Source organism: Tachysurus vachellii, chromosome 9, assembly GCF_030014155.1.
Source record: "Tachysurus vachellii isolate PV-2020 chromosome 9, HZAU_Pvac_v1, whole genome shotgun sequence".
Lineage (NCBI taxonomy): Eukaryota > Metazoa > Chordata > Actinopteri > Siluriformes > Bagridae > Tachysurus > Tachysurus vachellii.
Genome location: NC_083468.1, coordinates 9,860,702 through 9,887,159, shown reverse-complemented (window position 1 = coordinate 9,887,159; position 26,458 = coordinate 9,860,702). Strand labels below are relative to the sequence as shown.

At 40.1% G+C, this 26,458-nt stretch overlaps 1 protein-coding gene across 5 annotated transcripts in view; it reads right to left on the bottom strand.

Annotated features, from left to right (window-relative positions):
* Positions 1–26,458, bottom strand: part of ppfia1 (PTPRF interacting protein alpha 1) — a 70,888-nt gene that overhangs the window by 1,780 nt on the left and 42,650 nt on the right. For 2 of the 5 annotated variants that reach the window (XM_060877597.1, XM_060877598.1), the window contains exons 11-29: positions 23,569–23,700; positions 22,837–22,899; positions 22,590–22,672; positions 20,840–20,990; positions 20,113–20,336; positions 19,673–19,910; positions 15,811–15,932; positions 15,204–15,376; positions 14,397–14,487; positions 11,884–11,965; positions 11,524–11,724; positions 10,103–10,165; positions 7,401–7,427; positions 5,753–5,928; positions 5,239–5,336; positions 4,047–4,222; positions 3,733–3,801; positions 3,018–3,180; positions 1,198–1,268 (exon numbers count right to left, since the gene is read on the bottom strand). In XM_060877597.1, coding sequence (XP_060733580.1) covers positions 1,210–1,268; positions 3,018–3,180; positions 3,733–3,801; positions 4,047–4,222; positions 5,239–5,336; positions 5,753–5,928; positions 7,401–7,427; positions 10,103–10,165; positions 11,524–11,724; positions 11,884–11,965; positions 14,397–14,487; positions 15,204–15,376; positions 15,811–15,932; positions 19,673–19,910; positions 20,113–20,336; positions 20,840–20,990; positions 22,590–22,672; positions 22,837–22,899; positions 23,569–23,700 — 2,391 coding nt within the window. In that variant the 3' untranslated portion in view covers positions 1,198–1,209. The remainder of the gene's footprint in view (positions 1–1,197; positions 1,269–3,017; positions 3,181–3,732; positions 3,802–4,046; positions 4,223–5,238; positions 5,337–5,752; positions 5,929–7,400; positions 7,428–10,102; positions 10,166–11,523; positions 11,725–11,883; positions 11,966–14,396; positions 14,488–15,203; positions 15,377–15,810; positions 15,933–19,672; positions 19,911–20,112; positions 20,337–20,839; positions 20,991–22,589; positions 22,673–22,836; positions 22,900–23,568; positions 23,701–26,458) is intronic. The other 3 variants (XM_060877600.1, XM_060877599.1, XM_060877601.1) reach the window with 3 other exon arrangements.

The window sequence follows — 26,458 nt, the reverse complement described above, 5'->3', positions numbered from 1 at the left end:
CAGTGGTCCCTGTACGACAACAGAAAATGGGTCAGCCTGCTGTAGAGAGATTGCAAGTTCATATCCTGACGATGCTGTGTGCCTGGGAGTGCTAGAGAGCTGTCAGTCACAACGGCACTAGCCAATCATGGGCCTCTGTGAGCTTATGTATGTAGAACAGTGCATTTAATACAGTATAATATGTTACCTTACAATACCATTGAAATGGCTTCATGAATCTCAGACGAAGCACATGTTAACCTTAGCCTTGCTCGGTTGCAATAAAAGGGAAAAGTTATTATTTTGTTTACAGATCTTTTTTTTTTTTTTTTATTTAGTACTGACCTTCATAAGCTACAAAAAATATTTACATATTTCCCAGAAGAAAAAAACAATTTGCACTAATCTTTTAACTAATCATCCTGTTAAAATGTTTCACCCCCTTGCGCTTAATATATGGCGTTTTTCGTGAGGATAAGTGAACGTTTGCACCTTCTGTGATAGTTGTGTAAGAGTCCTTCAGCTGTCCTTAGTGTGAAAAGGCAAATCTCAACACCACATCACTGATTTAAAGGGGTACAGAAGATGCGCAGACACACCAACCCATTCTGTGTATATATACGGAGGCATACTTCTTGTTATAATTAAGTGATTTGTTTAATTTGCCTTATTTTAGGGGTGTGTGTTGTTGTCTTAATTTTTGACTGGATTTTACAGAATTTCTCAAATTCTTAGACTCCGGACCTAGTGAACGGGAATGAGGAAGTGTTTTAGTGACTACAAGGCATTTCTTTGTGCTGCTCAGGATAAATGCCTCTGCAAAATTCTGTAAACGTACTAAAAAATAAGCAAACAGGAAATTTCATATATAAAACTGCAAAAATCCATGCAAAGAGATTTCAAGTTGATCTAGTTAGTCTTCTCATGCATACTTTTACACACATTCAGGAGCATGAACAGAATTATGGTTTTATGATGTTTTTATATCCTAGTCTGTGTTTGTGTTACGCTACAGTCAGGGGTAGGGGGCTGGGGGTAGAGTGAGGCTGTGCGCAAACATGCTGAATGAGATGCAACCGATGCTCTTAGACATTTCACGCTCATTACAAACTGGGAAAAAGTGTAGGCAGTTATGATGATATGAACATTTTCTACTGTCACATGTTTAGCAAACTCGAAATTCACAAGCAGCTGTGGGTCTGAATGGTGTTGACTCACCCTGGCTTTGGGTTAGCAGGAATATGTTCGGATTGTAGCAGAGTCGAGCCTCTGAACGCCACTCACACTCCCTGCGGTACCAGCCGACACATGCGCAAGCAGTTAAACACACACAAGTTAGAATTGCATCCACGGATTAGTTGTGATTTTCACCAAAACAGCAGTTCTTAGTTAGAATAATTTCTACAGTGTTATGTCACTGCCCTTTTTACTTGTGAGACTGAATACATTTAGTGTCCAAAAGTAAAGTGTATAGCTAGCATACCCTTTACAGCTATCAGACAGGTAACACTGGCTTTGTGTTTATAGGATCGTTTCATTCAGAAAACAAAACTGTGAATAGATTACACAGATAAATGTTTCAATTACAGATAAACCCTAATGACGAGGGGCACTGACCTGCTCCTCACAGACTTTTAGGCCTCATTCAGGTTACTCTTGGTTTGAGTTTAGCTACTGCAGCTACACAATATAACCTTATTTACTATTTATTTACTGTTCAGCCATACTGAAGTGCACTGCGATCTTTTTTCACAAGTGAAACCTTTAAATTGTCTTCTTGTACAGAGGGGAAAGTCCACCGAAGCCTCATTTACAGCACACTCTCATACAGAAACTGACAATTGTGTTACACAGAGAGACATGCGAGGGGCATTTGTAAGTAATAAGCACACCTTAGGGATGCATGTCAACTCAAACTAAAGCTCGGAACACACTGATCCAACATTCCCCAGGACACACCTTCATCATCAAATACACAATCAACCCATTATTAGTGTGTTGGGGTGTGTGATAATGTCTTTGGAGAACATGTGAGTATGTTCAATAGTAAATGTATTTTTAGCGTATGATGCTGAATGTTGGTTATTAGACAATGTTGGTGTTTGTTGCCATCTGGGAAAGATTTTTGGGGTTTGATGACATCTCAAGGTAAATGTTAGGGTGTATTGGTCAGTGTTGGTGTTATCTGGGAGAGATTGTTGGGGTTTGATGCCATCTCATGGTAAATGTTAGGGTGTATTGGTCAGTGTTGGTGTTATCTGGGAGAGATTGTTGGGGTTTGATGGCATCTCATGGTAAATGTTAGGGTGTATTGGTCAGTGTTGGTGTTATCTGGGAGAGATTGTTGGGGTTTGATGGCATCTCATGGTAAATGTTAGGGTGTATTGGTCAGTGTTGGTGTTATCTGGGAGAGATTGTTGGGGTTTGACGGCATCTCATGGTAAATGTTAGGGTGTATTGGGAAATGCTGGTGTTTTTGTCATCTGGGTGAGGTTGTTGGGGTTTGATGGCAATTGATGGTAAACGTTGATGTGTATAGAACACTGGTGTTCAGTGATATTTGATTGTGAATGTTGGTGTGTATTGGCTAATGTTGCCGTATTATTTTGTTATCCAGAAAAAATGTAGGTGTTTTTTTGGGTATTTGATGGTAAATTATGGTGTGTATTAGGCAGTTGCTCTCAGTTTTTTTCCGATTACAAGGTGTTTGCTTGCCATTATCTGGAAGAGAACGCTGGTGTTTAATGGTTTTTGATGGTAAATGTTGTTGTGTATTGGAAAGTGTTGGTCTTTGGAAAGGAATCTTGGTGCTCACTGGCATTAGTTTATACTGGTGTCTACTGGTGTGTATTGGATATTGTTAGTATTTGTTGATGCCTGATAGAGTATGTTGGTGTTCAGTGGTACTTGACAATGTGCACTGGTCAGCGTTTGGTGTTGTTTGGTAAGGCACCATAGTACTTGAGTTTAAATGTTAGTGTGTATCTGAAATACATTAGCTGAGTGCACACTGAAATGGTATTTAAAGTTGTATGTACCGTCCAGCTGGTGTTTCTTGGGCTGAATGGCAGGTGAAGTGGATGTGCTATTGGTCACTCTGAAGTTAGCAGGCAGTGTGTCGGAGCTGAAGCCACCACGGACATCTTTGGGGCGAAACTTTTTCCTCCAGGATGGAGCTCTCCTGAAATTCTTATCATCATCCTGCAGGTTACAGAAAAGGGAAAAAAGTATGTTCCACTTCTCCATTTTACCACTGAACTCATTATAATCCTGCTGATGACAGGGAGGAGGAGAGCGGTAGTGCTAGACTGTTGGGAAAGAGGACAGCCTAATTGATTCCTTTTCTGTAGCCCATGTTATTTTTAGAAGCCAGACACGTACATTTTTTGTGCAACAGATTTAAATTCACATTACTCCCTCTGCACTTTTTCTCGCCGGCTTTTGTCCCCCCTATTAAAATAGAAGTGAGGAATATGTTGCACGGGAAACCCAGACGAGGTAATTCAAGCTGGCTTTTGATTCTATTCATGTACATTTAGAAAGCAATATTACTTATTGTTAAATTTAATGAGAAGAATTTTGCTTCTGTTTTGTTTTAGCTTACATTACCTACAATAACCATGCAGAAGAATGGTTTGGAAGGTCTGCTTTATTAGGTGGTTTATGCTTCCCCCCATCCCCATTTGAATCAAGTTTCTTAATGCAAAGTTTTGAACATTTGCAAGTGTTTGACAACAGGAGAGAGAACCAAACCTCCTCTAGTTTCCGCTCTGTTCCCAAACCAAGCAGGTTATTGTACTCTCTCTCCAGCACTGATCTCGCCTGCAACACAGACAAGAAACAAAAAGACACCACAGTGAGGCTTCATGGCAAAATATACTGTATCTGAAGCAATGTTGCAATGCTGTGCCTGTATGTCATTTTTAATGACATGTAATTGTTATATATTATTATTTTAACGTTCTACTAGACATTTAACAAAAAAATTATGAAACGCTATTCTTTATTCTACGTTTTTATCCATCATTTTACTTATTATTTTTAACAGGATTCAAACCCATGCTCACCTGTGTGTTCTGAGTGGGAATCTGCAGCAGCAGGGCGAGTGTGTTGTGATCGAATGTTTCATCGAGGGCCACTAGCGCTCCATGCACACCGCTCTCCTGCAAGTTGTCTGCATATTCCTTTAACCCAATAAACTGCACCCATTTAATCAGACGCTCGTTACTCCATACCAGGACGTCTGCGTAAAATAAAAGAAAAAAAGTTGAATGTTGGAATGGTTGAACCAGGAACAAGTGCACTGAAATAACAGCCTTAACAGGTTATAACAGGATGCCAAAAGAACCCTTCATGCATAAAAGCATATTACCAAATGTAAACTTTTGTGGAGGAAGGATAATAGTTTAGGTGAGACCCCTTAGGTCCAGTGAAGCATTATGTTAAAGTAACAACATGCACAAACAATCCAGACCAGGGTTGTCCAACATTATCCAGTGTTATGCAAGTTTTTTATTAAATCTAAGCAGAAACCACACCTCATAGTATTTTAAACCTGCTTAGCTAGAAGAATCAGGTGGGGATTTATTGGAATGAAAACATGCACCCACACCAGCACTTTGCAGATTAGACTGGAAACCACTGGCATCTGTGGGATTCCTTTTTTTTTTTTTTTGGGCAATAGACTTTGTTATTCGAGAGTGGCCTGCCCTGCTCTGACCTTAAACCCATTTGATAACCTTTGGAATGAAGTGTTGTTCTAACCTCACTAATGCTTTTGTTGCTGAACGGGCACAAGTCCCCACAGCCACGCTCTAAACTCAAGTGGAAACCCTACAGAGAGAGGCTGTTATAGATGTGATGGGATGCCTAATCCATATTAATGCCCATGTCTTTAGACTAAGAAGATCATATAGTACATAATCAACAGTACACCTACTTCAGGCCACTTCACAAAACAGTCCTCTTCACAAATGAGTACTTACAGATAATTTGTGGACCATGAAAAAAATAAAGAAATAAATAAAAATAAAAAATAAAAAATAAAATAAAAATTCAGACAAGAAAGACAAAACTTTAAGGGAAAGAACATATGTTCTTTCCCTTAAAGTTTTCTAAAGATATACACAGTCTAGTACAAGAGCACTGATCACTGAAATGTGGCACTTCAATCAAAATCAGTTGAGAACTACTATATTATACAAGTAGCTTACTTATCAAATGTCATTAAAATTTATAATCACATCCTGGCAGACTGACCTTTCGTCTCCAGCTGGGATTCCTCTCGTCTTTTCTCTAGTTCTTTCCGGTCATAATTTAGCCTCCTCAAACACATCACACCACACTGGAAACTGTTTCTGTTAGACGACAAACACACAATCACATATAAACACATGCAGTGTTAGAAAAACGTACACACACACACGCACATACACACACAACCTATTTCTATTTCCTCACTGAAAACGAGGAAACTGAAAATATCTCTTATTGAAACAGATTAATCCAGTATGTCCTTTTATAATAGCATTTCCTGTTCTATTGGTAATTGTTTTGCTTAAAATGATCAAAATTCCCAAAAAAATAAGACTTTAATAATCTTAGATTCTGTATGTTATCCTTGGTATGAAATACTACATACATTTGACTATGTTCAAGATATTTTCACTTGCTAAGGTCCAGTCAGACATTTTTGTCTAAACTTTATTTACTTACTGAATATTTACTTTACTTTATAGAAGTGTTCGCTGCGGTATAATTAATAGTTGTGTACCTGTGAAAGCTGTCCACCATCTTTAGCTGGCCACGCAGGTCTTTCTTGGTCAGATGATCCAGCATACGTGCATCCACTAGAGACTCCATAAAGTAGCTGCGATACTGAGGTAAACCCAGGCTGGGCAACCACTCGTTCCCGATCCACTCATGGTTCATGTCTCCATAAGCGAGCGTCTGCACACGTACATATCAAATATGTATAAACATGACATACAATTTCAGGTTAACCAATTGATGATGATTAAATAGTGAAGTTTCACTGTTTGGAGTGAAAAGAGTTTGATGCTGACATTTACATGGCTTTTTGTTCTTTTTCCTCCAGCATGAATTCTAGCTCAAACTCCGGTAACCACTTGGTCTCATCACACCAAACAGAGTTATGGCAATGGGGTTGGGGGGAAAAAAATTTTTTTAACTGTCTTAAAATGATTTCATATTGATTTTGATTAAATTACATCTGGCTTCTAAGTGGCTTGAAAGAACAGCATTATTATGAGTAAGCATGAACAGAATTTTATTAGAACAAAACGATCTGATTAAAATAAATAATCCCAAAGGTGGTATTTAAAGCCTTCATATACTAGAGCGTGTGTGACTGCAGTCTGCTGAGCAGTTCAACAAGCAGCACTTAAAGGCAGGGTCTCCGATGTTTGAGAAATGCTTCAGAAAATGAGTCGGAACGACAAACTAAACAAAAACCAAAACAAACGTGTAGCCAATGAGCAGAAAGGGGCGGGTCTTGTCAATATGGGCGGAGAGAGTGTTCAGTGCGCATGTGTGACATTAGCAGAAAGCGTTTTTAACATTGATATGGCAAGAAGTAGGACCTGTGTTAATATAGGATCAGCTTTCCAGCGCTGGAGAGAACCGAAGGAGCGGGAAGTTGGCCACATATTCACAGATTGGAGTTTCCCCCGAGTCAATAACTCCTGAGCTAAACGCTGTTACTACACAAATAACAGCTCTTTTCTATCGTAGTAATGTAGAATCTGTGAATATGCGGCCAACTTTACTTAAGACGCCAAAGTCGCCTTTTTCCTTCTTGATAGGTGAGTAACGTTGGTTTTGCTTTGTTTCACAGAACTAATATATGCTGTCCTTTGCATGATTATGCTTGTGTGTCATTTTTGCTTGTTTGTTTATCTGCAATCGTATTGTTCTTCCTTTCAGCTATGATAAAGACATTTCTTTCCATTAGTTCCCTGGGTTACGTATGTATGTATGTGTGTGTTTGGTGATTTGGTGAAGGGGCATGTTTGTTTTGGTGATTACAAATGTCAACATTGGCTTTCAAACATCGGAGACCCCACCTTTAATGCTTGCTATAGTGGACTGCTACAAAGTGCATGTGTGTGTGTGCACACCAGTGCATTCCATCAGATTCCACGTTTCATTCTTACTACGATTTACTAATGTAATACTAGTGAGTGTCAGTCAGTCTTACCGCAGATACACAAAATGAACTAAAACTCACTCTTTACTTCAATTTCCAACATCTAAGCAAAGGATGTCTACACTGACGAGGTCATTGTTGTAATTAACACTTCATAACCCACTATGTGAAAGTCTTGGTATCATGTTCATATGATTTGTGTTTGCAAGTTTAGTTGAAAAGGGAAAAATAAGCAAAGGAGAGAGATTCGAACCTGGGCCCAGCTGCCCTCGTCATCCTCCTGATGTTAGCATGGTTAGCATTAGCATGAGAGAAAAGTCAGAGGATTGTTAGTGAGCCTTAAAAGTAGTTATTACAGCATTAGTGTGAAACACACACACAACAGAACTGATGTATAGTAAAATTGCACACACACACACACACTACAGAACTGAGGTATAGTAAAATTGCACACACACAAGAACTGAGGTATAGTAAAATTGCGCACACACACACACACTACAGAACTGAGGTATAGTAAAATTGCACACACACACACACACTCCTGAACTGAGGTATAGTACAATTGCGAACACACACACTACAGAACTGAAGTATAGTAAAATTGTGTACACACACACGCACACAGACACTACAGAACTGAGGCATAGTAAAATTGTGTACACACATGTGCACACAGACACTACAGAACTGAGGCATAGTAAAATTGTGTACACACACAGGCACTCAAAACAGAACTCCGCTATAGAATTGTGGACCGAACACACAAACACACACATCCCAAGGAGAACTGAGCTATAGTACATGACTGTGGTGGTTCTTTTCAGCAAGAAGGAAGAGTCTGGTAACTGATAACTGCCTGGTGCAAAGCCAACAACCTGTCGCTGAATGTTGATAGAACATCGACAGTTCCTCTGCGGAGATGGTCAAGAGCATCAACTACCTTGGTGTTCATCTGGCAGAGAACTTCACCTAGTCACTCAACACCAGCTCCATCAACAAGAAAGCCCAACAGTGTCTCTACGTCCTGGGAAACCGAGGTCCCTCTCCCCATCCTGACCATGTTCTACAGTGGGACCATTGAGAGCATCCTGAGCAGCTGCATCACTGTCTGGTTTGGGAAGTACACTGTCTCGGATCAAGCAGTGGATAGTAAGAACAGCTGAGATCATCACTGGAGTCTCTCTTCCCTCTGTCACAGCCATTTACACCACACACTGCATCTGCAAAGCCAACAGCATTGTGGATGACCCCATACACCCCTCACACACACTCTTCACCCTGCTGCCGTCTGGAACAAGGTACCGTAGCATTAGGGCCCTCACGACCAGTCTGTGTAACAGTTTCTTCCCTCAAGCCATCAAACTCCAACACCCAGAACTGAATCTTACCAAACGAACACACACACACACACACACACTCAATCGCTGTTTACGCACATTCTTTAAATTGTTATTTTGCACAACACAATTCAATACCTCACCCTGTGTTTACAAACCTCTAATGATTACGACCCTATATCTTTGCACAATGTTTTGTGCAACATACTGAATGCACACTGTCTTGTTTTGTCTGGCTTCACTGTCTCTCATCTTGCACTAGGTTGCACACATTGCACTTTATGTGGCTAGGACTACTTACTTTCAGTCCTTAGCTCCATGTTGTTCCTCCAGAACCATAGTGCTACATAAAACATCATTTTATTTCACTACACACTGCGTCAGCTATATATGATTTAAAAGACAATAAAAGCTTCTTGTCTAAGACTAGAATTTTGAATACACACACGACACTGCGCTATAGCAGAATTTTGTACACAAACACACAGCACTGAGCTATAGGAAAATTTTGTACGCGCACACACACACACGACACTGAGCTATAGTAGAATTTTGTACACAAACACACAGCACTGAGCTATAGGAAAATTTTGTACGTACACACACACACACACACGACACTGAGCTATAGTAGAATTTTGTACACAAACACACAGCACTGAGCTATAGTAGAATTTTGTACACAAACACACAGCACTGAGCTATAGGAAAATTTTGTACGTACACACACACACACACACGACACTGAGCTATAGCAGAATTTTGTACACAAACAGCACTGAGCTATAGGAAAATTTTGTATGCGCACACACACACGACACTGAGCTATAGCAGAATTTTGTACACAAACACACAGCACTGAGCTATAGGAAAATTTTGTATGTACACACACACACACGACACTGAGCTATAGCAGAATTTTGTACATAAACAGCACTGAGCTATAGTAAAATTTTGTACGCACACACACGACACTGAGCTATAGTAGAATTCTGTACACAAACACACAGCACTGAGCTATAGGAAAATTTTGTACGCACACACACACACACGACACTGAGCTATAGCAGAATTTTGTACACAAACACACAGCACTGAGCTATAGGAAAATTTTGTATGTACACACACACACGACACTGAGCTATAGCAGAATTTTGTACATAAACAGCACTGAGCTATAGGAAAATTTTGTACGCACACACACACACACGACACTGAGCTATAGTAGAATTCTGTACACAAACACACAGCACTGAGCTATAGGAAAATTTTGTACGCACACACACACACACACACACACGACACTGAGCTATAGCAGAATTTTGAACACAAACACACAGCACTGAGCTATAGGAAAATTTTGTACGCGCACACACACACACACGACACTGAGCTATAGCAGAATTTTGAACACAAACACACAGCACTGAGCTATAGGAAAATTTTGTATACACACACACACACAGCACATATTACCCTCACATACATATGATCTTACGCACACACACAAGAAATATTAAACAAGACACTTACAGTATTAACTATGAATTAAAGAGGATAATAAATAAAGGGTACTGAGGGTTAGGGATGAATGTGTCCAGGCCGAGTCACTAACCGTGAGTGGTGTAGCTGCCAGGCTCTCCATCTCCTCATGTGTAACCCACACATTCCCCGTGGACTAAACACCCCGATCACATGACCCACAGTGTGACCCGCCACAAGAGCGAATCCGCGAATGAGGAAAATGGAGTAATGTGGGGAGAGGGATGAGTAACAGAACAGATCAGTCAGGCAGAGAGAAACAGTTATTCTTCAAGCACCAGGCATTCAGATCACTGTTATTGTATTTCATTCAGATGGCAGAACATGCTATATTTGGAAGACAGCTGCTTCAGGGCAACATCCTGCTTATCCTTCTCAATGTACATCTTACTTACATCCTGCTACACAAAGGCAACAATTATTGAATTGAAATATTTCCAGGAGCGAATAACAAGTGTCTTTTATTGAATATGTAGCTATTGTGAGTGCGGTCTTTTTTTAATGTTTGTTTCGCTTAGTTAAAAACACTACACTGAAATCATGGCTCTGTTTCACATGGACACAAAAAAAAACTCCAGAACCCTTGCATGTATGAACGCAGGTAAATTAGCACGTCACACAACATAGCACTAAGAGTGTCATGTTCAGGACTCAGGTGTAAAGAGTACGTGATGAACCAGCTACCTCGCAGAAGGATGCGGATACTAAAGCAGTTGCCTCCAGAATGTAACCCTGCTAGTGTGTGTTAGTCAAACTGAAGAAGAGGAGAGTCATGCTCCATTCAGGAGAGAAAGAAATAGACCAACAGTGAGAGGATAGAAATAGAAACATTTTTTTTTTACCAAACAGAACAAACTTGTTAACAAGAAATTCTCTGTTCAGTATGAAGCATTGTTGAAAAACAGGAAGCAGAGATTTAAATTGAATTTTTTTTTCTTGGGAATGTATCCTGATTCTTGATGGATATACAATTGTCGTTCTTTGTACAGGTCAGGATTATATGCTTCTACTTAGATCCTTCTCCGAAAGAGAAACCCTGTGTTGTAGTATTTCTGATCACATATATGTAATAAGTTCACATATTCTTCTCTTCATGTGTGTGTACTGTAAAGGGTTGTGTAGAGATTTGCATTGTACATTTAAAAAAACAGGAACCATTTTCCACCCACCCGAGACTGAAATAGCCACAATAAAGATTACTGCCGTTTAGCTGGCTTATATTGGCAGCAACAAAATTTAATGAATGACAGAAAAATAAATGAAAACAGCTGAATCCTTTGGCACTGGACCAACAACTGATGGAAAAAAGCAGCAAGTATTTCTGTGCGAAAATTTCAGGCGGGTGAAAAACAGCTCTTAAATGAGCCGACTGGGACAAACCATTCAAGCCATTAGAACCAAAAACAAACAAACAGCAAAAAAGTAAGACTACAGGATGGTTTAGGGATTTGCAGAAAGTGATTTACACCCAAAAGTTTAAAATGGGTGTGTTACCGTTCTGGAAGTGGGCGGAGCCGAAGGGCTGGTTAATGACATGATTTCCTGGATGGCGAGGCGCAGTTTGAGGCGATGTAGCGGGTTACTGATGCCGATCTCTCTTTGGATTTCGGTGTCTGATAGAGCAGACATGATGGCTCCGCTCTTCACGTTGGCACGACAGGCTGCCACGTACCATGCTGGCATTCCAACCCACAGCTGCAAAACATCAGCATTACACGTTCAGTTCGATGGGTCTTAATAGTATTAACGTGTCCATCCCTTGTAGAAACACTTGGTCTAGATTCTGGCTACCAAGGAAGTTGTTCTGGAGGAGCAATGAATCAATAGAAAGACTGAAAATAAATGCTCTTGTACCTCCAGCCAGGAGACAACAGTAGGTCCGTCCCACTGGGCAAAAGGAAGCCCTTGCCTACGAGCTTCTTCCAGCAGTTCATGCCTAAAACACACACACATTATCACATGGGCAGAAAATGCTGGCATGCACCCAAACAACACCCACACATACTGAACACACCTCTGAATTAAAGCCCTCACACACAAGACCCATTCACACATGCTGATGCAGCAAATACAGTCTGAAGAGATTTTTTTTCTTGCCCTTAACAGGCAGTTTTGATTTAAAAAAAAAAAAAAATATATATATATATATATATATATATATATATATATATATATATATATATATATATATATATTTATATATGCAGAACATGCATTACAAGCAAAACTATATGAACCATTTTTATCTAACGCACCCAAAAACACAGCAGAATGAAATGCAAAGGAAAATGTTTTATATAACTAAATGCCTATATACCAGACAGTAGAACATTCCAGATTTCACTGATGGTTTAGTAAAAAAAAAAACCCAAAGACAAGTCAGTGTATGAAGAATATGGCTGTAATTGGTGACTTGTTCTAATACTCTGGTCTGGTATGAGCACTAAACAAACACACGGCCATGTGTGTATACTGAATTCATATAAATGCAATACATCCTAAACGTGCTGCTCGAGGCGAAAGTAAACCTTATGGAGTTTGTCGTTTTGGGGCTTTTTTTTAGCCTGTCCTATTGTCATGGCAGTAGTTCTAATCCTAACTAATAATAATAATAATAATAATAATAATAATAAAAGTCTAAAACACGCTTATACTTTTGACCTGCTGCTCATGTTAACAGAAGTCTGACTGCTAGCATCACTCTGATCGAGGGTGGGGGTCATAATCGATACGTCCCCCCGGCTTTAACCACCAGATGGCTGCATTTCTCTTTTGCACCCCTAACAATTTAGGCTAACAAATCCAACCTGGGAAACCCTGTATAGATTTATTTTACATGCAAGTCAGAATGCATTCAGGTTAGTAACAGAGCACAATTCATGCTTGCAACACTATTAAAACTTAAAAACTAAAAGGAGGTGAAAGAAAAGCAAAATAAAGCCACTTACCCTGTTTTTGGACTAAAATAACCGATGGAATAAAAAAAGATGGGAAAACAAAAATGAGCCAAATAAAGCGTGATGTGAAGGCAAAATAAAGCTGGTGAGTCACACACAAATGAGCATAACCAGCTACTGAGGAAGTGCAAAGCTGCTTTATAAATACTAATAGAATGAAATGGATAAAACAATGAAATGGAAAGCACTTTTTTTTTTAACAAGAAATAAATATAATGAAAAATGATGAGCTTGAGAAATAAAAGATGATGGAGATGTGGATGAAATGGGAACTTATTCTACAGAGCAAGCAAACAACTACATTTCTAGTTTTTCTGTATGTTCTACTGCACTAATATTACTTGATATAGTAATATAATATTACAGAATTCTCAGCTGACCTTCTAAAGAGCTCGAAAACATAACAGGGAAATATTTTCATCTATATATGACATTTATGTATTGTGTGTGTGTGTGTGTGTATATAAAACTGTTAAACTGGTTCTTTATTTCTATATGACACTGATGTATTGTGTGTGTGTGTGTGTGTATAAAATTGTTAAACTGGTTCTTTCTGCCTATATGACATTGATATGTGTGTGTATAAAACTGTTAAACTGGTTCTTTATTTCTATATGACACTGATGTATTGTGTGTGTGTGTGTATAAAACTGTTAAACTGATTCTTTCTTTTCTTTTGCCTATATGACATTGATGTGTGTGTATAACATTGATGTGTTTGTGTGTGTATATATAAAACTGTTCAACTGGTTCTTTCTTCCTATATGACACTGATGCATTGTGTGTGTGTGTGTAAAACTGTTAAACTGATTTTTTTCTGCCTATATGACATTGATGTGTGTGTGTATATAAAACTGTTACAACTGATTCTTTCTGCCTATATGACTGATGTGTGTGTGTGCGCGAGTGTGTGTATATATAAAACTGTTACAACTTACAACTGATTCTGCCTATATGACACTGATGTGTGTGTGCGCGCGCGTGTGTGTATATATAAAACTGTTACAACTGATTCTTTCTGCCTATATGACACTGATGTGTCTGCGTGTGTGTGTATATAAAACTGTTACAACTGATTCTTTCTGCCTATATGACATTGATGTGTGTGTGTGTGTGTGTATAAAACTGTTACAACTGATTCTTTCTGCCTATATGACATTGATGTGTGTGTGTGTGTGTGTGTGTGTGTGTGTGTGTGTGTGTGTGTATAAAACTGTTACAACTGATTCTTTCTGCCTATATGACATTGGTGTGTGTGTGTGTGTGTGTGTGTGTGTGTATAAAACTGTTACAACTGATTCTTTCTGCCTATATGACACTGATGTGTGTGTGTGTGTGTGTGTGTGTGTATAAAACTGTTACAACTGATTCTTTCTGCCTATATGACACTGATGCATTGACTGAACTTACTTCTTCTGCATCTTCCTGTTCTTTTCACCAGGGCCTCCGAGTTTGCCAAGCCCCACTGAATCCTGGGAAACGTCTCCCTCTGGAGTTCCTCCTGTCATGATAACAGTAATAAATGTACACACAAAAAGCATATTCAGTGCTGGTCCTCAGCACTAATGAACAATCCAAAGTGAGTTACATGAACAGTTACGATGTGACCCTAACTACCTGTTAATAGATTTTAGTTTTATTTAATTTGTTGTAACTTGTGAAGAAATAACAAATCGTGGAAAAATACTTTCCTCTAAATATCTGCCTCTTCTGTACGGTCATACACTTAATACGATCTGGTTTGTGTGACTAACTACACAACCTGTGAACATTATCGTCACCGATCAACTTTAATTAATGTAGAAGCGTTATGGTGGTGGCCATATAGAGAACGTGAGTGTAATTTGATACTGTTCTTCCCCCTTGGCTCCGCCTACCAAAGCATGAAGCTGGGAGGGTCCAGAAAGCTGGCTTAAAGTTCATCATAATGTTGCAGCTCAGCAATGTAATTGCAAACAGCTATGTGAATATCAAAGCATGTATTTACGGATTTACATCAGGTAATGGCAAAGGCGTGAAAATATTTGGAAGTACGGTTCAGACTGTAAACATGACTGATGACATCTGGGTTGACATCTGGATTTTTTTTTTTTCCAACAATTCCTTTAACATGATTGTACTTTTAAAATTTAGGATTAATTAAAGCTTCACTTACGTCGCAGAAGCAGTGTGTGTTATTTACGTCTATTTAAAGTTTGTTTGAATAAAAGTTTCAACCTTGGCTGGAAGAGTCTTTTCCTGGAAGACTCGGCCTTCCTTTCTCCTTTTTGCCAAAAAAGCGGCCGATGGAAGACTTGATGCTTTTCTTCTTTGCCGTTTTGTTGAGCGAGTCCTGACTGCTGTTACTGCTGCTGGGGTTACTGCCCTGACCGTCCTGCATTGCAGAAATACTGCAACACAAACACACACACACATATATATACTTAATACAAGAAAGAAGTTAATGGAGTATAAAGTAACAAGGCTTCCCTGAGAGTGTATGTGTGTGTAGTGGTGTTAGATTCTAGGGATATTGTTTGTTGTGAGTAAATGGTGATTTTCTATGATCTACGCGCCACACATCTACCAGTCCTTCATGACTGCTACTGTCCCTTCAGATGTAACACCACTACACACACACACACACACACACACACACACACACACATACTTAATAAAAGAAAGAAGTTAACAGAGTGTAAAGTAACAAGGCTTCCCTGAGAGTGTATATATGTGTGTGTGTAGTGGTGTTAGATTGTAGGGATATTGTTTGTGTGAGTAAATGGTGACAATTCTATGATCTACACACCACACATCTACCAGTCCTTCATGATTGTTACTGTACCTTCGGATGTCTCGGATGTCCTCGTGACTGGCAGCGTGCCCTCCTCTACTGAGCCTCGCTGAACGAGGAGTAGACGGAGGAGACGTCTCGCATCTGATAGAAGCTTTGTCATCCTGCGCCGGCTGATTTGACAGAAACAAAACACATGGTGAAATAAAGTGCAAGGCCTGCTGAGTGCCAGGAGAAAGCGCTAGACAAAGAAATCCAGCGGCTGCAATATACTTTAAGGGCTCGTCACTACGCTAAAGTAATAAACTCTGAGGTTAAGTTGTGAGCAAGGAGCCATTTCACATTTAAACACACACACAAGACTTGTAAAAACTTCAGAGGAACTTCAATGTGGCGCAAAACCAAAATTACACTCTTTGAAATTTATACTCGATTAACTGTCACCTCTTTAAGCTCTGTAGTCTAGCAGCTTTTCAGCACCATTTTATGTTCATTTTCTTGCTTTTTTTTTCTTCCAAACCTTTAGGTGTAGGTAGGTCAGTAAATTATTTTATTTCCCAATAATTTAAATAAATAAAAAGCACTATGGGGCAATTTTTTTTTTCTTTTACATATTAATATATGTCATTGGAAAATATTTACAAAAATAGATAACAATAACATAAAACGTATTTTTTAAAAATAGATTTATATAAATCTATTTTAAAAAAAATACGTTTTATGTTATTGTTATCTATTTTTGTAAATATAGAGTTGTGAAAAATAAAAAAGTTCTTGAATTAAAAAAATCTTTAAAAAAAAAAAAAGAAAAAGGAAAGGAAAAAAATTAGAATTTTCATTATTTAGAATGATCAAAATCTTTAAATAAATATATTTAATAACAAGGTTTAAGAGAATGTAAAGTGTGGCACAGTAATAAAGACAAATGTTTTTCAGAGGTTTTGAGTTACAGGCAAGAAATCATTTCCAACATCACACACCAGCCAATTAGCCTGGACTCATAAAACATTTAAACAAGTCAATGAAAGTGAAAAACTTAAATCTCTCTCCTGAAAGTCAGAGTAAACACAGACACTGTTTTAAACATGCGCACACATGAAAAGATCAAAGTGTCACATGTTTAGGGTTCTGTATTTGAGTCTGTATTTACAGTTAGTATGAAACACTGGTTATGGGGAAAAGTAAAGCGTGTCCCAAATGCCATACTACACACTATGCATTTACCCCATGCACTATGTACTCAAGTGTATAAAATATTACCAGTTTGCCAGTCGAGGCAAAAGACGTCAAACGCGTGTAAAAGTGACGCTGCTGGCTTTAGCAGAATGTTTATTTTAACACGCCTGACAATGCAACCACACAACGTGGACTAATTTAAAAAAAAAAACAAAAAAAAAAACGTATCTGTAAGATGTCTCGTACACGTGAGTGTCATCAGCCATAGTGACCTTATGGTAGCCCCGCCCACCTCCCTGACGTGTCGAGTGCATGAAACATTCCACACGTTTTCACTGAACAAGTTCCTCATCCGAGTTCTTAAAGCACTTCTTCTTGCTGGAGCTTCCAGTCCCGCACAGTATTTATACTACAGAATAGTGCAGGAAATAGTACATAAGCATGCCATTTGGGACACACACATACATTTGATTACAAATTAAATATAAAAAAAAAAAACTTGCATTGTAGTGAACTCTGAACTCTCAGGCATGACTATGCAAGAAACTCAGTGCCTAAATATAAAAAAAAAAACAAGAAGGAAAGACAAAGAAGAGAAAAGATGCAACAAAGAGGACAAAACCCAGACATGGTTCGAATAATTTACCTTCCTACGATGCTTCCGCAAATCACTAGGCTGTCGGAAGCATGCCAAGCAAACAAGGGAAGAAAAAAGAGCCAGAGTTAGTGACACGGCAACCAGAGAGAGAACAAGGCAGAGCTGAATAACACACAGCAAGCGCACACACACACACGGCATGTGCCGACAGGACATTAAAACTACCTGTATATTATCAATTATCATTACAGTAATGTATCTGGTGGTAAGCATGGTGTTCCCTTCTTGGGAACACCAACTAAATCCCAACATAGATTGTATTGATGATATTTATAAGCCAACCAAGTACCAAACCAAGCTACCAGCTATTAGTCATCCATGTTGACAAGAACAAGAACCAGCTTATTTACTAGCGACAGATTTTTTTTTTGTCCATCATAAGCGATAACACGAGGTTAGACATACAGGTGATTTTATTTGGTAGAGCAGTATCCATGACGACTAGATAACTGTTCCAGTGAATTAAATTGTACGCCATAACTGACAGAATAAAACTGTCCTGACTGTCCGTGATAATAACGTGAATTATTGTACAAGTAATCGGGATATGCCTTGTGTGCAGTAGATCTGAAAAGAAAGCTAAGACAGAGTTAAACCCATTTTTTTTGTTAGACATGGAGAGGAAGGGAACACGCTCGCATGTTAAACACGCATAAAGAAGATCAGCAAGACATGCAGTGAAGAGAAGGAGGAGAAATCACGTCAAACCAAAAAGGTGATGCATGTTTTCTGATCTCTCACTCTGAGCTTGTTCGGTCAGACGCTTTGGTGTACAATACGAAAGAGGAAACGGTGTGTTCTGTGCAGCTGAGGGCGTTTGCTTTACTTCGTCATCCGGCATTTCCGCAGTGAGCAGCCGATCGCAAAAAGCGGCGCTATCACTAAGGGCTAATTGGCCGCTTCCTGTAAAATCCTTCAGAAACACAGGGAGTGCTGTAGGGGATTCTGTACAGCTGCCTGTAGTGTTTGTGTTTCCTGCTCTAACACACATACTTCTTTTCAGGAGCTCATTAAAACTCACTGTATGATGGGGTCAGCGTGTGAGCGGTCAGCAGTTTTAAGAAATTATAGATGTATTAATAGCATTATTAATTAATGATCTCATTGCTGTTTATTCAATCTTAGGCCTAATTAATGTCAACAGAACGACTGGTAGAACTGTCTAAATAAAGTTGAGGTAGTAAGAACTGTATAGATTTTCATACTGTAGCTAGCTACTAATCGCTAATCAGAACGTGCTCAGTGTGAGAGGGTCAGACCAAGTGGCAGTGATGGTACCTGCACCATGAAGGGAGCAGGGCTAAACAGAGGAGTGGTGTTAGAGGTGAAATACGGTGCGTAAGCTACGGTCTGATGGGAGAGGGAGCTCTGGATCACGTATGGCTCATAGCAGTATTGCTGGGGCATGTACACAGACAAATACACACACACGAGACAGCATTAACACACGTTGTTAGCATAATGCGCAAAAAAAAAAAAAAAAAAAAAAATGGAGCAACCTAAACACAGTGAGTCGTTCTGCAAAAATCTGAGTGTCCCTTTAAAACCTGTGAGATTCCATCAGTTATCAGAGACAACATAATATTCTCTCCATTCTCTCTCCTTATCCTCACCCACCACAGCACACTAACTTTCTGTATTCTGATTTAGGTGTTGGGAGTTGCTGTGATAGCTTGCGGTGTAACTCGTTATGGAGAAGTGTTCTGGGAGGAGATGGAAACATTTTGGGAAGGAGGTAAAGTGTTTCCTTCGAAATGGAGGAGTTTGCAATTCCTACCTTCTCTGTAACATGACGAGCTGCATTTGACTGATTTATTAACATCAAGAAAGGTGGGGGACAAGAGACCGAGACTATTATAAGGTAAATAATAACAGGATACCCATTTTTATTATCAAAAAAGTTTCACAACATGAACCCAGTGTGCACATATAAACTGCTTAAAGTCATCTGTGTTACCAACTAACAAAGGAGTTCCTCAAGGACACTCGAGATCGATTATATTAATTCCTGATAAATCATGGAACAGAAGCTCATAAGTAGACTCAGACTTTTGGACCCGACATTCTGCTAAGACTTACAAGGGTCATGACCCCCATGCGGTCGATCTCTCTGTTCGGAACTCGCCGAGGGGTGGAGTGACCTGAACCTGGAGGGGAGGAGCCAGAATGTGCAGAGCCGGGGTGGGGGGAACCGTATGAGGAAGGCGGGATCGAGCTCATGGAGCGGAACCGGGAGCCGAGACTTTCACCGCTCCCGACTCTCGACTCGATTTCTTCGGCTCGCAGTGCCGTGTTCTCTTTCTCCTCCTGAATCATTCTGAAAACATACACAGCTTTGAAACACTTTTTTGTGACAATATCAAGGTAAGGAATAAAATTGCTTTGTTAAATGCTCACCAAACAACCAGAGAAGAGACTATAGGTGCAATATGTATGTAAATATCACTGAAATACACTGCAAAGGTACAGAAACAAACACACACACACACACACACACACACACACACACACACAGGTACCTAATCTCATTGTTGATGGCATCAAGCTGCTCCTGCAGCATTATAGCGAGTGTTTGTGCATCAGTCTGTCCAGCAGGGGACATCAAGTCCACTGAACTGAAAATAGTCTCTCGGTCGTCCTCCAGATCAGACACGTCCATGTCGCTCTCAAACGCATACGCCACTTTGGCCAAGACGTTGGCCTGCTGCACGCGCTCCCATTCCTGCTCGTTCAGAGTCTGCACCTACACAAAGGTGAGGAAAAAGGGACAAAAATAAAGAGTTAGACAACACAGAGAGCTTAATGTGCTACTACACCTATAATAAAACAGATCTACAGATGAATAAAACTCATTTTGCTGAACTCACATGCCTCTGAAGTCCACAGAGCAGCCAGAAAGAAAGTGAAGAGGAAGACATATGTGTCAAATCTGACACAATTCACACAGGCAGCAGCAATATTTGAAATTTAAAAGCCCACCCAGTCATATGTGTAATAAAAAATGTCCCGTATGCAATCAAAAACATGTCAATGAAATAATCATTTGCTTGAATCTTAGTACAAGAATAAAACAGTATATGCAAATTAAAATATAACAATACTCTCATTTGACTCAATTCTAATGCATTCTTTCAAACCGTGGAAATCTGTAAGCTATGCTCAGGACCCAGACCTGGCGCTTGTGAATGCTGCTGGAACATATATTTGCCACTATATAAGCTTTCCTAACTCTGTGAGAAGTCTCACCTTGGATGGCTCGTCCCTTAGAGCAGCGGCCCGCCCCTTCTGGGGCCGTCTCAGCACCAGAGAGCTGGTGTACTGGTCAGAATGGTTGTCAATCATAGATGAAGCAGAGACCGGGTACCTGAAGTCTGGTGTGCTGCCCATATGAGAGCGCCTAAATAATAATAATAATAATAATAATAATAAAAATAATAATAATAATGTCCGTTGTTTGATCAGGCACTCAACAAGACTGCAGAAACATTAAAAAGAGATACGACTCTGTGGACAGAATAAAAAAAAAGGATAGAATAACCAGAAATAACCTGATATTAACACAATGGCTGCATTAGCATGTTTATCATCAGTTTGGATTAACAGGTTAACAAGTTACTGGACTAAAATAATATGACACTTTCAGACCTCCCATTCCACAATGAAGAAAAAAAAACAAAACAGTTAACAGTTACAAAATCAGACAAGTTGAATATATTACTGATTTAACACGAAGAGCAGGAGCAGGAAATTGTTCTAAACAACTCTTTTAATTAGCATCTACTTATGTTTACACTTTGTTGCAGAACGATATATAATCTTGTTCTTTGATTAAAGAAGAATAAATAAATCTTCGTCTCTACCATGGGGACGTTTGACAATTTTTAGCTGAAAGCTTTTAATGGCTGGAATTTTTATCCATCTAAAAATTTATAAATTGTTATTTGATGTTAATTATATATTTGTATAATTAATGAGATATATATATATATATATATATATATATATATATATATATATGATATAATGAACAAACTCCAAAACATTCTCTGTTCTGGATCTCAACAGAAGTCCTTATTCGACTGACAATGATTATTAATGAGCACTGGAAGAAGGGGGCGGAGCTTGCAGGGGTAAATTAAACTCGGATCATTAACCATTCTACACTCCATTACAGCTTTTTTGTCTTTTTTATCAATGGAAACTTCTACTCTTCTGCAATAATTTTGAGTAGGCGTACTTCAATGTGAATGTGCAAAGCTACTACGCAGAATATTGCCCCTTTTCCACCGAGGCAGTTTGAGTGCTGGTTCAGAGCCTAATTTAGAACCAGTTCTTTCTTTTTCGACAGCCAAAGCACCGGCTCTGAACCAGGAAAAGTGGTTCTTAAGTAGCACCAAAACGTTGCTGGTCTAGACTTAAGAACCGCCTGTGTCAGGGGCTGGGGGCGGGGCTACTGTTAGCACCTTTGATAATGTACCTTAACTATACTAAAGTTTAATACAGTTTTACTTAGTAGGTAACTACATGATAAGGCTAACTTTTTGGTATGTACTTTCTCGATTACAACCTCCGTTTATACAAATTACATGGAGCTGCATGTACATGTTGGATTCGCCGCGTTTGGGTGTTAATGTAGGTTCACAAAGGCCTGAGCATTAACAGTAAAGCAGCATCCGCCATTGTTGATGTGTTTGTGTTTGATGCTGCTGCGCTAAAGTTGCTGTGTAACGTGACACGTATACAGTGACAGACTCGGCCCTGTGACGGCTCTCTAGCCGATGGAAAGGCAAACCGGTTCTTAGAAGGTTCGCCAGTGGAACCAACTTTGAACCAGCACCAGTGCTAGCTCTGAACCAGCACCCGGTTCTTTTTGGTGGAAAAGGGGTATGATATGTGAAACCCTCGGCTGCGTGTCAGAACCTAGAAGGTTGACAGATCAAATTCCAGGAGTCCTGCAGAGACACTAATGGAAGTTTTGATTGCGTGACATTCTCACCCCTGGTGTAGCAAGGAGTTGCTCATGCTGCGATCTTGATCGCTCTCTGATCGCATCGTCTCAATCTGGATCAGAAGCTGCTCCTAAAATTAATAAGGATAATAACAATATTAATCCAATAATAATGATGCAGAGATGTTCGTGTGAATGAGAGGTAATCGAGAGGTTTTAAATGGATTAAACGCTTTCACTGAAATCTGAATACTTAAGACTGATGAATAGGTTCTGAGACAAAAGCTTCCCGTACCTTTTCATGCTGAGACTCTTCAATCAGTTTCTTAGTGTGCTCCAGCTCTCGGATGAGGGTGTTCTATACACGCAGAAAACACAAATAAATAAAACAACCCTTATACCCCCGGTATGATAGCATCGAGGAAATAAATGCATATCATTTTATTGCCTTTTTTCCCCCCACCTAACTTTTAACCAGTGCCTACATTTCATCTTGTATCGTTTTATGTATAATAAATAAAATACACACAATATAAACAACAATTATCAATTAATATAATACGATCATTATATGTAGGTGTTCCATTCTGTAAACATCCTAACATGCAATACAAATTACATACATTTTGTTTACTAACTGTTATTCATGTTTATTTATTTTTATTATTTCATTAGTTTGTGTGCTTTTAACTTTTATTAGTGTTTTGCTTTTTATTATTGTTTGACTTTTTTCTTCTGTCAGATTTCACACTCGATTTGTGAAATTCAAAATCTAAATGTTGATGTGAAACTTGAAAAGAGAAGATGAAGATGGTGGCGGTGGTGATGATGCACCACTTCTGAGAGAGAGAATGCTAGTGTGCTGTACAGATTTACTCTCCGTCCTTCCTTTTTGACAAGACAGGGCAGAACCCAAACAGGACACGATAAGAATAATAATGATCAACTTCTCTTGGCATTTAATAGCTGAGGAAATAAAACAGATGTGGCCTTTTGGGAGCTTTGAATGTGAAAGCTCCAGCAGTACCTTGTCCTCAAGAGCAGCCATTCTCTCCTTCAGATGCAGTTGAAGCCTCTCGTTGGACTCGGAGAGAAGTTTATCCACTGTGTCAGACAGACGCTTGTTGTGCTCCTCGTTCATCTTCTCGCGCTGACGAGCCTTCAATCACAATCACAACATGCAGACGAGTTGAACGGGTTTGTAAAAGCAGGATAATTATGCTAGACTGTCAATCATCTGTGACTCGTTATTATATGCTCTGTGTCTTTTAACAAATGTCTTAGAGCAGATTCTTTTGGGCTTGTAATATTACATGTAGATGTATATTGATTGTTATACACCGTATACACAGAAAGGTATGAAGAAGTGAGGCTGATTTCTTTCTACTCTCTTGAACGTGCTCTCAGGCATGTCAGGTGATTACTATAACGTATTATTTTTGTGTCACTTGTCATCACTGACACACCTACAGCGTTGAGCAAGAAGGGCATGTGAAATACAAACGTGAATGTAATAAAGATGAAGGAGGTGGATTGGTTACTCCTTTTCCCCCCTCCTTTTTCCCCCTCAAAGGGGGTTCAATGCTTAGTCTAATCAGAATACAAATTCAGAAAACAGAATTCAAAAGAACAATAAAAAGTGTTACAACCTAAGAAGGGCATTAAAATGTAGTTGCCTAGTGGGTAAAAACATGGTAGCCTAGTGGGGGGAATTGTTGTAGCCTATTGAGAGGAAAGTGGTAGCCTATTGGGGAGAATGTGGTAACCTAGTGGGGGGAATGTGGTAGCCTAGTGAGAAGAATGTGGTAGGAATGTGGGAGCCTAGTGGGGAGAATGTGTAAATGTGGTAGCCTAGGGGGGAATGTGGTAGCCTAGTGGGGGAATGTGGAAGCATAGTGAGGAGAATGTGGTAGTCTAGTGGGGGGAATGTGGTAGCATAGTGGGGGGAATGTGGTAGCATAGTGGGAGGAATGTGGTAGCATAGTGGGGGGAATGTGGTAGCATAGTGGGGGGAATGTGGTAGCCTAGTGGGGAGAATGTGGTAGCCTAGTGGGGGGAATGTGGTAGCCTAGTGGGGGGAATGTGGTAGCCTAGCGGGGGGAATGTGGTAGCCTAGCGGGGGGAATGTGGTAGCCTAGCGGGGGGAATGTGGTAGCCTAGCGGGGGGGAATGTGGAAGCATAGTGAGGAGAATGTGGTAGCCTAGTGGGGGAATGTGGTAGCCTAGTGAGAAGAATGTGGTAGCCTAGTGAGAAGAATGTGGTAGCCTAGTGGGGAAAATGTGGTAGCCTAGTGAGAAGAATGTGGTAGCCTAGTGAGAAGAATGTGGTAGCCTAGTGAGAAGAATGTGGTAGCCTAGTGAGGAGAATGTGTTAGACTAGTGAGGAGAATGTGTTAGACTAGTGAGGAGAATGTGGTAGCCTAGTGAGGAGAATGTGGTAGCCTAGTGGGGAGAATGTGGTAGCTTAGTGGGGCGAATGTGGTAGCATAGTGGGGAGAATGTGGTAGCATAGTGGGGAGAATGTGGTAGCCTAGTGAGGAGAATGTGGTAGCATAGTGGGGAGAATGTGGTAGCATAGTGGGGAGAATGTGGTAGCCTAGTGAGGAGAATGTGGTAGCATAGTGGGGAGAATGTGGTAGCCTAATGAGAAGAATTTGGTAGCCTAGTGAGAAGAATGTGGTAGCCTAAAGAGGAGAATGCGGTAGCATAGTGGGGAAAATGTGGTAGCCTAGTGAGAAGAATGTGGTAGCATAGTGGAGGGAATGTAGTAGCCTAGTGGAGGGAATGTAGTAGCCTAGTGGGGGAATGTGGAAGCATAGTGGGGGGAATGTGGTAGCATAGTGGGGGGAATGTGGTAGCCTAGCGGGGGGAATGTGGTAGCCTAGCGGGGGGAATGTGGAAGCATAGTGAGGAGAATGTGGTAGCCTAGTGGGGGAATGTGGTAGCCTAGTGAGAAGAATGTGGTAGCCTAGTGGGGAAAATGTGGTAGCCTAGTGAGAAGAATGTGGTAGCCTAGTGAGAAGAATGTGGTAGCCTAGTGAGAAGAATGTGGTAGCCTAGTGAGAAGAATGTGGTAGCCTAGTGAGAAGAATGTGGTAGCCTAGTGGGGAAAATGTGGTAGCCTAGTGGGGAAAATGTGGTAGCCTAGTGAGAAGAATGTGGTAGCCTAGTGAGAAGAATGTGGTAGCCTAGTGAGAAGAATGTGGTAGCCTAGTGAGGAGAATGTGTTAGACTAGTGAGGAGAATGTGTTAGACTAGTGAGGAGAATGTGATAGCCTAGTGAGGAGAATGTGGTAGCCTAGTGAGGAGAATGTGGTAGCCTAGTGGGGAGAATGTGGTAGCATAGTGGGGCGAATGCTGTAGCATAGTGGGGAGAATGTGGTAGCCTAGTGAGGAGAATGTGGTAGCATAGTGGGGAGAATGTGGTAGCATAGTGGGGAGAATGTGGTAGCCTAGTGAGGAGAATGTGGTAGCATAGTGGGGAGAATGTGGTAGCCTAATGAGAAGAATTTGGTAGCCTAGTGAGAAGAATGTGGTAGCCTAAAGAGGAGAATGCGGTAGCATAGTGGGGAAAATGCGGTAGCCTAGTGAGAAGAATGTGGTAGCATAGTGGAGGGAATGTAGTAGCCTAGTGGGGAGAATGTGGTAGCATAGTGGGGAGAATGTGGTAGCCTAGTGGGGGGAATGTAGAAGCATAGTGGGGGGGAATGTAGAAGCATAGTGAGGAGAATGTGGTAGTCTAGTGGGGAGAATGTGGTAGCCTAGTGGGGAAAATGTGGTAGCCTAGTGGGGAGAATGTGGTAGTCTAGTGGGGAGAATGTGGTAGCCTAGTCAGGAGAATGTGGTAGCCTAGTGGGGAGAATGTGGTAGTCTAGTGGGGAGAATGTGGTAGTCTAGTGGGGAAAATGTGGTAGTCT